Below are 12,945 nucleotides of genomic sequence, written 5' to 3'. Positions count from 1 at the left end.
ATTATCGAGTTTGATCGTGATTTAAAAGATTTGAGATTATATCATTACGTCGACTATAAATTTTACTAAAATAATAAGCGTTCGATCATATCATCGACATCAAAATCAAAATCAAAATCATAGATTCGATTCATATTAATTAAAAATGATGCAATTACTGAGATAGTACAATAATCATATGTCTCTAAAAGACTAAAAGAGGTCAACTTTAAAAAGCATAAAGATTTTTAATCATACACTAAGTACACATGAACTATTGAAGTATCAATTAAATATTGATTGACAATCTATTTAAAATATTATTTTAAGAGTCATTAATATAGTTTATATAATTTATGAGCCCTTTTCATTGGATATTTTAATACAATAAAGATATTTTGAAATTAAAAAAATAGAATTTATAACTTTTTTGAGGGAATGTTGTATTAATTTTGAAAAAGTCAATCTTAAACTTTAGTTAAAGTAAGCACTTGTTTAGTTTTTATTGGAAGAATAAAAAAGGCCAAATAAATAAAGAATATAGTCTGCACCTCGCAAGCGGATCCATCTTACATATTACACGTACACAAATGTTTTAATTATTGGACTATGGTCGATGATTCATTTAACTAAAATAGTTCAACCATCAATATCAATACATAAAAAAATTAAAATTTAAAATTGAATAAATTTTTAAAAGTTATGCAAAGCATTACTAATAAGATGCAATTTCCTCCGACCTAGACGGAAATCCGATTCTTGACTCGCATGGAGAAGAGTATGAAGGAGATTTTTTACCGATTAAATAAATGGATAATATGGTATGTGTATTTTCGGGTTTAAGGATAGAGACGGATCATAAAAAAATCCCACTAATATCCGACCCGAATATCCGATTAAATTAATCTATATTAATATATATAATTTTTCGGTTATGATGTTAGTTATATATGCTTTTATTGAATGATATTGGTTGAAATGCGGAAAATTATTAGTATAAACTCGATGTTATTTTGGCAGAATGATGTTATGATAAATTATTTCTAATATTTTGGTATTTATTTTATAATGTTTAATTTGTTAATTTTTATATTTAATTTTTTCTTTATTATTTCAACATTTTAATAAATATATATAGTTTTCTCGAAATAATTAACATTTGAGAAAATATGATTATATGCGGTAACAATATATTTAGATAGAATATTAATATTTAATCCTCCGATGATTATGTATATATAGATGAAATTAAATACATGATAAAAATAAAAATAATATAATAAATGAAAAAGGAGAGAAAATGATGAATTCTACCCAAATTCCAACACATTGTCATTTCGGAGGAGGGCAAAATCGCCATTTAGGTACGTGAAAAAGACTGCGGCTCGTTCTCCCCTCGCTGGTTCAGAGAATGATCCTGGACATTATTATTGGGATGGAATCAGGTACATCACTCATCGTGCACCGAGCCAATCACGATCCACGAAATTGCTTGTACTCCTCCGTTTCGATTTGCGAAAGCTAATTGAAGGTATCTATTCTATGGTCCATTGACCATTGCTCCATTTTGCACTCTGTTCTGACCCCAGCTGCATCTTCGCGTCACGATCGTCATCATCATTTCCTTCATTCATTCATAATAACGAATTGAAAGAAACAGAGAAAGAGACGAATTTTGAGTTGCTTTTTGGTTTGTGGATTTCTGGTGCTGTGATTTTCAGCAATGGGTTGTCATGCTTAAAGCAATATTCTTCTCTTCTTTCCTTGACATTGTCATTCTTATGTCAACAACGTTCGACCTCTTAAAACTCGTATTTTTCTAGTCCTACTATCCATCCCATTTAGTTTTCCCGGAAATTTGATTGAAAGATTTGGCTTTCTCGCAATACTGAGATACTCGAGCTGTTTCTGGGAAGTCCGGAATCATGGGAACTTGCTAGATTATGCAAGGTTTGATTGGTCTGGATCAGAGCTTCTTTGTGCAAAGTCTCGAATGCATTTATGATGGTCCGGTTCTCTTGATAAGAAAGTTTCGGTTCTTAATCATGTTATTCGGGATCTTCGGGGTGCTTGGTTCTCTAGTGATCATTGTTTTTCACTTTTAATGTTTGCTCATTACGGTTTTTGGTGCTTGGATTTTAGCTTGACTGTTATCTGTTTGAAGTGTTTTTTTTTATTGTAAGTGGTTGAATAAAGAGCAATGTGAACGGTCAGATATTTAGGAGTTGCGTGCAGATTCATTCTTTGGTCTTCTTTGTGATCTTTCATCTACCCTTTAATTCTTATGGCAGAGATCCATTCAGTTAATCAGTTTTATTGGCAACGGCATGTTGCATTTGACCAAAGAAATCTCTCATATCGGAGAATTTCCTTTGGTAATCACAGCAAGAGTTGAAATGGCTTCAAGTTATTTAAAGTTTGCTAGAATGATTATTTGATGTAGAAAGTTTTGTGATTTATTTGTTCCATTTATTTATGAACACATTTCAGTTTTGATCAATCTGAATTACGTAGAATATTATTATTGAAACTGTCCGTTGTTGTTCAAGAACGTAGATTCCACGAGGGAATGGTGGCTTGTAATGCTCAATTTTTTATCATTTTGAATTGAGCCCATGATTTTATTTTGTTAGATTTCAAAACCTTTCTACATTTTGATCTCACGCCACTTGTTTCCCAATTCTTCAGGATTGGATTGTCTCGCAATCATAAATAATTTACGTTGATGATGCTAATGAGACCGCCATAGTGAAAAAAGTTGTTTTGACTAAGAGACGAGTTGATGGTAAGTGTCACCCCTTTCTTAGTGAATGTAAAAAAGATAAACAGAACAAGAGACTTGGTAAATTTTAATGCATTTCGTTTTATGCCTACCTAGTCTTGAATGCGAATGGAATGAGTAGCATTTTTTGTTTTGGAATGATGGCTTTGACTTTGTGTAAGTTTTGAAAATTTCGGATCAATTTTATCTAATTAGGATGATGAATCAGGGATACTAATTTGCATATACTCACTCAGTTGTTGCGGGCACCATGTTCCTTGAAAGGAAAAAAATCAAATATAAATTTGTCTTTTAAGAAAAGGCCATGAACTTTCACCAGTTGGAACTTTTTGCTTGCCTGAGTGTGCATCTATCGGTTCCCTGCATTTAGCAGTCAATGTATTTGAAACTGAGTAATGTTAGAAAACCTGCTGTAATCAACTAATTTTCCTATAGATTTCATTGAACTCTCTGAACTGTTCTATCTGGATGCTTTTAACCAATATCATGAAATTTTATGTCATCTCCTGTCGAATAAGTTGAATTAAAAAATTCAGTAAACAAAGTAATTGTGCCAGTGGGTACTATCAAAGAGATGACAGAGAGTAAGTGTGAGGTAAGACAAGTTCTCCCCAAACTCCTTCACATATGTTTTATAAATGATGAAGGGTTGGTTATTTATGCATTTTTCCTTCAGTAAGTAGGTGTAATAATATGATATTTAATCCTTTTTATGTGCTTGGTCTGAAAACTATATATCTTTGTTTGCATTTTCAGGCTTGGAAGCTCCTCGAAACATTTTGGAACTTCCATTGGAGACATCCAATGGGTTACGTGCTTTGAGAGATGATTTACAGGTGAGCAAGCATCGCTTTGTTTAGACTTTAATCATCTTTTGTGTAGCACTTAGTGTCAGTGTGTGTGTGTTGCTCAGGTAGTCTTTTACTTGATAATAACGATATTCAACTTTTTTGGCCCTGTTTCGTCTCTCTTAGACTTTGATGACAATTGACTCTTTTTTTCCTCTGGATGTTCCATTCTAGTTCCCGCTGCTAAATCGTAGCACAGACAATCTTTCTAATGCCAAAAAGATGCTGCTTATTTCTGTGTTTACTGTGATAACATTTGGTGTTCACTGCACGTATGCAGTATTCTTATCACATGACAAAGGAATCATCTAGCAAGAAATGCTTTCCGGTAAAGACAGCTACGAGTGAAGAGATTTCTACAAGGCCAAACACCTACCAAAATTTCCCGAGTGTTGTGGCTCGCCTAATGGGAGTTGAGATATTACCTTTAAATTTAAAATCAGTGGCACAACTGGGTGAAATAAAAGATGAACCCCCGGCAGGCTAGTTGTTAGACAAGGAACGACCAGAAAAGGGCTCGAATATCTCTCAACAGCTGGTGTTTGGTTCTGGTGGCCACTATAGAGACAACTACTCTGATATGTGCATCAATCGCGGACAGGTGAACAAGTATAAGACCCGAGAGCATCCTCAAGAGGAAGAACTGCAGAAGTTTAAGAAAGAATTCGAAGCATGGCAAGTAGCAAGGTTTAAAGAATGTTCGAAGGTTGTAGAATTTAGCAGCAATCCAACCCAGTTGATCACACAAGCGGGCCTTAACAGAGAGAAGATTATTTGCTATGCTAACTCTAGGAGAACCTCAACTTGTGAGAAGATGGACAAACCTAAGGATTTTGCAGGTCTAGTAGGTCCACATGAAACACTTACTTTACAGAGCTGCAAAAAGAAAAACAAATATTACTCATCTGATGAGAAGAATTCTCTATGTTCAAATGCAATGACAAGAACACACTTTAGTGGCTCTCAACGGATGAATTCTGATAGGTTACTTGACATGGCTTCGGCATCTGCCAAGATTGTTATTCTGAGACCTGGTCTTGCCCCAATGGGTCTTGACGAAGGTTCATGGAATAGCGCTCCTTGCACTAGTCAATATAGGCTAGTGTAGAAGACTTTCTTGAAGAGGTGAAGGAAAGGCTGAAGATCGAGTTGCAAGGTAAAAGTTGTGAAAGTAGCATAACTGCTACAAGAGGTGGAATTGAGACTCTTTATTGGGAAAAACTTTCTGAATCAAGAGAAACATATCAGAATTTAGCTCGGGAAGTAAGGGAAAATGTGATGAAAGATTTGAGGATGGATTTGAGAAGGTCAGAGTCTACAAAATCATACGGAAAAGAAATTCGGTTTAATGGAACCGGTTATCCTGAGCTCATTAGCAGAGATACAAGGATATTCTTTGCAGAGAGGTTGGGAAATGGTCTGAAAGGAAAAACAAATCAAGAAATTCCAATGGCTGACTGCTTTAGATCAAGATTATTGATATCAGATAATAATAAGGGCAAATCTGGATGCTCAAGGTACCCTAACAAGTTTACTAATGAACAAGAAAAGCCAAATAGGTCTTTCATATGGGAACTTGGAGGTAGTAAAATGTACCAAAAAGAACTGTCTCCTCAAAGCCTGATGCGATCTATGTCTGCCCCAGTATCTGGAACGCCATTCGGAAAACTCCTTCTTGAAGATCGCCATGTCTTAACTGGAGTCCAAATAAGAAGGAAGCATGAAATTATTGATAAAGTCGCAATGAAACCAAGAAATTGAAAAAGGAAACATTCGACATCAAGGAAAAGGTTTCGACACTTACAGGGAAACTGTTTCCTCACAGGAGAGTTAAGTCAACAGAGGAACCACATCAAAATAAAAACCACCTCTTAAGAGATATAACGAGCAGACCAACTGTGTTGATGAGTTCCTTTGAGACAAATGTGAGTGGTGTCATCTTTAAATTTCAACTTTATGCATTTCTGAAAATTTAGATGAATTTTTCATACAGGAGTTAACTTGGCTCTTCTGTATTTTTTTTTTCTTTTATTTGATGTAGGAGAATTCAACTGAAGTGCCACCAAGCCCTGCATCTGTGTACAGCTGTAGTCACGACGAGTTCTGGACGCAAATGGATAACTCAAGCCCATCATCATTCTCAGGTGTACATAAACTGGAAGATCGTGATATGTCTTGCGTATTCAGGGAAATAAACTCAAATTTGAATGGTCAGTTTATGGATATCAAACTGTTTTTTCTCATATTTAACACGAGCTTTCGGTTTTCGACTGATTTTCTGGATATCTTTACCTTTGTCTATTGTATGAAATTGAGAAAATAAATTGGCATTCCAAGTAAGTCCGAAGATCAAAGTCGGTAACCAATATTGGAATGATATTCAGAGTCAAATAACTATAACTAAAATGCTTTGCAGGTTATGAAATTATGATAATGAAAAACTCTAATTCTCTTGATTCCCCGTGGTCTTCTTAACTTCAGTTTAGTCTCACTGATAAATTGAATTTGTTTTATATTAGGAAAATTAAAGCAAGCAACACAACTAGATTGTGAGATCCACATATTGCATTTTTTTTCCTGTTATATTTTACAAAGCGCTTCAGCTGGTGTTTTTTGTTTTTTGTTTCGGATAATTCAGAGTGGCGGAAAAAACTGAACCAACTTGAATATACTGATCCAGAGGAGGATATAAATGAACAGCAGCCAAGTGAAGTAGAAGTGGACATAGAGAATCAAGATGAAGCCTACATCAAAGAGTTGCTAGTTGTGGCAGGTTTGTATGGATGGTTCGTACAATCGTTCTTTGTTGAAATGGGACCCACTGGGTAAGCCTATTAGCAATCATGTCTTTGAAGAAGTTGAAGATTCTTATAGAACAACTAAGGTTGATGATATTAGTTCAAAATATCATGGAGGAAAACTAAATCACAATATGATTCTTGACTTGTTAAATGAAGTACTGCCAAACATACTAAGGCCACCCTTAAACCAGTCGAAAGATATAGAAAAGGCATTTGGTTATGTACATAAGCCTCCATTAGGAAAGAAGCTTCTGTCTCACGTTTGGGAATTTATCCGGCTTTACGTGAACCCGCCATCCGATAAATCATATCATGCTCTTGATAGTCTGCTAACCCGAGATTGGAAGTTGAGTACATGGTCCCATTTGATCGATGATGATATAAACTCTATTGGTCGAGATATTGAATCTCAGATCATGAAAGAACTGATCCAAGAAATGGTCGAGGATATCGACCAATGACTTCATTAAAAAATTGAATTTGTACCGGTTCCCTAGTTATCTTCATTCCTTACAGATTGGATTGTTAGGAGATAAGATTGGATAATGGTGGAACATTAGTAGGATCGACGAAGAAATCTTGCGCTGATAAGGGATTTTCGCAAGAAATTGTTTCTAATAAAGAGGGATTTTAGCATCATTCAGTTGATATGGATTCGACCATGGTGTTCATGACATCGTCAATCGAAAACAAAAATTGAAACTAATTTTTGTTTTTGGTTCCAAAATGGGAATTGCAACCGTGGACTTTGTTATGGTTTTGATTCCTAAAAAATAAGAAACTGGAAATGAGCTATAAGAATGTTAAATTTTAATGCTATGATCTTGTTTTAACTTTGAGTGGATCTTTTGTGAGATGATCTCACGAATCTTTATCTGTGAGACGGGTCAACCCTATCGATATTCACAATAAAAAGTAATACTCTTAGCATAAAAAGTAATATTTTTTCATGGATGACCCAAATAAGAGATCTGTCTCACAAAATACGATCTCTGATATCATCTCACACAAATTTTTGTTTTTTCTTTCAAAGATTGAGATGAAAAATCTTCCTGAATCTGTTTCAGAATTTTTGTATTTATTAAATTGACTTGGAGATCGGAAAATATTTTTTAAAAGATATTATTAATTTATATAGTATTCGGACAAACCCATACATACGGCCACACGAAAAGAAAGAGAATATCGGCGGTAATTGCGGACAGCACACATGACTGTCTGTCTTTATATTATAATCTTCAACCATTTTGCTTTACTTTCTCGTTACCTTTTCTGACCCACTTCTCCTGTCTTTTTATTTACCGAATTCACACACACAACATTGTAAATATTTGAACAATGGAGTGGGAAAAACCGCCGCCACCGCCGCAACAGGGAGAGGATTTCAACGGCGGAGGCGGGGGGATATTTGTGAAGGTCATGACTGATGAGCAAATGGAAGACCTACGCAAGCAGATTGCAGTTTACGCCACGATTTGCGAACAGCTCGTTGAATTGCACAAATCCCTCACTTCCCAGAACGATCTCGCAGGTATCGAACTGAATTTGTACAGTTGTATCTCTTGCCTGATTGTTAAATTTATCATTTGAATGTAATGTTCGGTGCGTCTATGGCTATTAAATATCAAAGAACATAGGCCTCGAGGCTTGCGTTTCAATCCAGTGAAATGGCCTGAAATGATATGCTAAAATCAAGAGAAATTGACATCATATATAACACAATATGTATTTTATACTTTATCAAATAATATAAAACAAATATTCTTAGTTTATAAGGGATAACGAATGTTTGTCATCTTGTGGATTTAATCTCTACATTGAAAGCTAGTTGAGAAGTGGCATTGCGCACTTGGGTTGGTTTGGTGGACTGGTTTCATTGAACGACTGCGCCTTAACTTGTGTATTGGGACGGATGTAGAGCATAGACAAGCTTTGAGTCGAGGCGCATATTGTGGGCTTTTAACTTAATTTGTCTTTGGAAAAGAAAACAAAAGATTAGTTAATTAACTGATCCGGAATTATAATTAGGTTGGATTTGTTTGTCACTTTGTTGCATCGATCGATGAGTTCTTGTCGATTTTCCTTTGAAATATATAGGCTAGTAGGTAATGCGTGTGCTTCTGATTTCGTACTGTGCTTGTTTGTAATAGTTTCAATCTTCTGGAATTTAAGTGTTGGTGTTACCTTTTCACTCTTTTTTCTTGCTAGTTTTCTTATTTCATTGGTGCTCTCTGTTTATACAGTTCTCTGCATATTTTAAAACTTGTTGGATAACTTCAAAATTGGTGCATCATAGTTGTCTAGTTAAATGTAAATTCATCACTCTGTGGGGCTAGTATTTATTAGCACTGGTGATTTAGTTATTTAGTAAAATATAGAGATTTTTTGGGGGTCTTTTTATGTTATTTCGAACTTTTATTTGACTCCTATAGTTGGAGTTTTGATAGGCCAAATGGTGGAGCCAGTGCTAGCCAGCGGGTGCCACCATTCCAGAATCGAAATTTTCTGACGTACTTTAGCTCTCTTTATTTGATAAAATCTTTAAGGTTTTACTTTTGCCCTCCAAAGATAAAATCCTGACTCCGCTGGCTCTAAATAGTAACATGTGTTGGTACTTTTTTACAGTAAAACTTAGATGTGAATTGTGATCATAGGAAACAACCACCGCAGAATGTCGAGTTCTGGTTATATCTACTGCCTGGCTGTTGCTTCATAGTATTCTTTATTTTCTAATGAGTAAATAAAAGCGATAAGATGCACATCCACTTGACCAGTTGATCAGACAAATGACCATTAATGTTGACGAATTTTGTGTTATTGCATCAGGAGTGAGGTATGGAAACCCATATTGCGACCCCTTGATAACATCTGGAGCCCATAAAATCACTGGCAGACAACGTTGGACCCCGACACCTATGCAGCTTCAGTATCTAGAGCACTTATTTGATCAAGGAAATGGTACTCCAAGCAAGCAGAAGATCAAAGAAATAACCACGGAGTTGGCACAACACGGGCAGATTTCTGAAACAAATGTCTATAATTGGTTTCAAAATAGACGTGCTCGGTCAAAAAGGAAGCAACAGGCTGCACCAACAGCAAACAACGTTGACTCGGAAGTCGAGACAGAGGTTGAGTCACCCAATGAGAAGACTAAGAAGCCAGAGGAATCCCAGCCTCCACGCATTTTATGTTCGAGGACTGAGGATCTATGCTTTCAAAGTTCTCAGGGTACTTCTGCAATTCATACACTGGATTCACATGTCAGTAAATCTGAAACGATGCTGCCACCTGAAAGTAGCTCGACTCTCGGTGGTAGTTTTGGGCAAACATGCTTTTATGGAAATATGTTACCGAATTCAAGTACGTACTTTTCTACATTTCTGCTCGCCTGCTCCTGCAATAGGAGAAACAGTTTTCCACGTTTTAAAATGCCATTTCTGACAAGTAAACTCGTGGCAATCTTTATGTTCCATTCTTTTAACGGTGGATCGTATTAGGTGGCTCTTACCAACCTATGTTTTTAGGTCTAAAAAATTTGAGTAATTTCTTCCAAGTATATCTAAGAGTAGATTTTGGCCAAGCACTACCTTTCTGATACAGGGCATTTGAAATAAAAAAACATAGCAAAAAAGTTCATTATCATGCGTGCACGTGTATCATATATGTTTTGAGCAGATATTTCTTAGATCATAGCTACTCGCCTTTGAGTACTTATGTACTTTGTTCAAGCACTTACTTTTTGGCATGAAATTTACTTCACACAGGAATCGACAGCTTGATAGGAAAGATGGAACTTCCGGGAAACTATGATCCTTACATACACCAAGATGACTTCATGGCTTGACAACCACATGCATTTCTTTGCTACATTCAAATTCGAGTCGACCCCAAAGGTTGATTAATACTTGGTCTTCATGTAAATATCCAACCAAAGCTGCAAATGATATTCGAATCTGCTGTGATACTTCTACTCGGTATTGTTTAGGAGATTAGTTTGTTTCTGAACATCCCTCGTCCACGCTCCCGATCTTGTTGTTTAGTAAACCGTGTTCACACATCTTCGTGTTTTTTTTCCGGTCTTTATATTACTTCTCGTCGAACATCTTTGATTTTCAGGTGTCGTAATGCGTTCATAAGAACGTTATTATAACAGTGCTTACTAGAGTCACCATTTTAGCATATCTAGATACAGTAACACGAAGTGTTGCCTCGTTGATTGCATATACATTTCTGTTTGTAGACTATGGAAAAGCGGAAAACTTATTATGTCTGGTTTTGTTCCATTTTTTAAAATCCATTTTGCTGTCTTTAAAATTAAAAAAATATTAATATCACTATCTTATTATCATTTTCTTTTAAAAAATAATTTCCACATCGCAAAAAAAATATATCAATTAATTTGTTATATTTTAAATCCATTTATTTTGTCTGATAATCTCACACATTAACTAATCTGATTCTCTGTAACTCTAACATTATTTATGACTTCATTTAAATTTTTCATACACGTAAATTAATTACGTCATTAACCAGAAAATTTTAAATTTTGTAATAATAAAAGCATATGAAAAACGACAAAACTCGTCGGCATAACTATACTAGCTATTTATATTAAAGTTAAACTTATACTAACCAAATTTTTAGTATGCTGTAAATTTTTTTCATAATTTCAAAAATATTCTTCATCCACTCAATTCCATATTTTACAAATCTTTTTCCATTCTATCTCTTCTCTCTTATGATTTCAATTTCAAAGGTTGAAAAAAAATCATTTCTCTCTATTTTTTTTTTTTTTGAATCACACGGGTACGAGTATGCAGAAGTTGAATGTTTTTAATGTGTTATTACAGTGTTGGGCAACTCTCGACGATTTTCTGGATAGTTCAGACTATTTGAGGTTATATAGGTTGGAAATTTAAAGTAAATTTAAATATTGAATAAAAATTATGTCTCATGAACGTGGGAGTGTTTTTTGACTCTCCACATTCTTGAGTTAATTGAAGAGTTTTGACTCTTCATATTCTTGAGTTAATGGGAAGATTAATTGAGTTAATTAATCTTACATGACTCTTGGTGTGCATTTTGGGGCTTATAAATAGTGGAGTTCATTTCCTCATTTCAAGTGCATGAAAATTTTTTCTCTTTCAAGCATTTTCTTGCATTTCATATTGTTAGCTTTCCATTTGGCCTCCGTTAAATCTCGGTGATAAAGTAAAAATACGTTTTCAGTTCGCCGTAGTAGTGTCTCGTGCTGAGTCACTGCTGGTTGTTCCGTTGTATCCTGGGAAACAGACGTCCAAGACGATCGTCGAAGCACATACAGGAGGGGACGAATCTGTTTTAAGGAAACTATATATGCTACAGGCCTCGGTTTGGTTTTGATTTCTTTTACACGATAGTCATAATGTAAACATCACACTTGTTTCGGTTATTGCTTTATCTCTACAAGTTCGTTTCTACGCTATTGTTGTTAGCAATTTTTCTAACAATATATACATCGTATTGATCGCTCTATGTCCTATGCACCTATTTTTATTGTTGTTGTCTGGATTTTATTAATTGAGTGTCAAGTCGATTATGATTTATGATAAGATGAGTTATGATCATAGTCTGTGTGGCTTTGGATTCATGTAGACGATGCTCGCACCAATGGGATTGTTATACTGAGTTGAGCGTATATTGGTAATTTTAGTCTTTTTCCGAAGTGAGATGTGACATCAATGCAGCGTTAATGTGTCTTTGATGTCTGTAGTGTCACATCAACATTCTCAATGAAAAATAACTAAAATTGTAAAAACAATAAAAAGATAAAAGACTAAAACTACAAGTTGATAATATAGAAAACTAAAATCACGTTGAAACAATGTATCAAACCACAAAAAAAGTTTAATACGATAGTTTGCAATATATGAAAAAGGCAATTAATTTATTATCAAATTACTATAATTAATTTTAATCTCCAATTAAATTAATTTATTAAATAGCCTTTTTGTTTCGTCAAAACCATTTTTTCTTTATTCACTATCAATCTCTCCATAGCAAATTCCCTGTTTTATTATCTCAATAATTTCGTACCAAATGATGAGCCTTGAATTAGGTCGATCCTATTTCTTACACAAATAATGTTTACTTATTGTTTATATTACCATTTTTATTCCCGTCACATCGTTGAATATATCGCCTCCAATTAATTGCTATAATTTTTATTTTCTGAATGTTTATCTATTTGACCTGATTATTATTATGATTTCTCCTATAATTTTGAAGTTTTTTGAATTATGAATGATTTGAAGTCGAAATTTTTTTAGAATAGAAAAAACGTATTTTAAGATTTTTGAATTATATTATGCAAAATGTTTAGTACATATTGTGTTAAACGTGTGCAGCTTGATCTGATTGACTAAGTAAATCGTAAAAGAATGACGTTAGATCTTCACATGTAATATTAAATCTGCTGATATTAGTGATGGTAGAGACATGGTAAGACTGATCTATAAGGAATATAAGACAACACTAGCAGATACACACATACCTC

The 12,945-nt window shown here is 34.5% G+C and overlaps 2 protein-coding genes and 1 long non-coding RNA gene across 4 annotated transcripts; 2 read left to right on the top strand and 1 right to left on the bottom strand.

Annotated features, from left to right (window-relative positions):
- The first annotated feature begins 5,407 nt into the window (after window positions 1-5,407).
- On the top strand, window positions 5,408-7,148 carry LOC140974196 (uncharacterized). The gene is made up of 4 exons (XM_073437510.1): window positions 5,408-5,534; window positions 5,651-5,819; window positions 6,248-6,399; window positions 6,440-7,148. Exons 1-4 carry the CDS (start codon window positions 5,514-5,516, stop codon window positions 6,869-6,871), a joined length of 774 nt encoding a protein of 257 aa, XP_073293611.1. The 5' UTR covers window positions 5,408-5,513; the 3' UTR covers window positions 6,872-7,148.
- Window positions 6,216-7,376, bottom strand: LOC140974197 (uncharacterized). Its single transcript, XR_012174738.1, has 2 exons — window positions 7,158-7,376; window positions 6,216-6,410 (listed from the first exon to the last, which is right to left on the bottom strand). It is a non-coding gene; the product is annotated as an uncharacterized lncRNA (long non-coding RNA).
- A 166-nt stretch (window positions 7,377-7,542) lies between these two features.
- Window positions 7,543-10,603, top strand: LOC140974195 (WUSCHEL-related homeobox 8). 2 transcript variants are annotated; one of them, XM_073437509.1, is made up of 3 exons: window positions 7,543-7,941; window positions 9,237-9,638; window positions 10,175-10,603. In XM_073437509.1, exons 1-3 carry the CDS (start codon window positions 7,749-7,751, stop codon window positions 10,252-10,254), a joined length of 675 nt encoding a protein of 224 aa, XP_073293610.1. In that variant the 5' UTR covers window positions 7,543-7,748; the 3' UTR covers window positions 10,255-10,603. The 2 variants fall into 2 exon arrangements, with proteins under 2 accessions (XP_073293610.1, XP_073293609.1); XM_073437508.1 differs by having other exon boundaries at window positions 9,237-9,770.
- The last annotated feature ends 2,342 nt before the right edge of the window (window positions 10,604-12,945 follow it).

Source organism: Primulina huaijiensis, chromosome 3 (genome assembly GCF_012295235.1).
Source record: "Primulina huaijiensis isolate GDHJ02 chromosome 3, ASM1229523v2, whole genome shotgun sequence".
NCBI lineage: Eukaryota > Viridiplantae > Streptophyta > Magnoliopsida > Lamiales > Gesneriaceae > Primulina > Primulina huaijiensis.
Note: the sequence above shows the minus strand (reverse complement) of the source record. Positions and strands in the feature narration are given on the sequence as shown.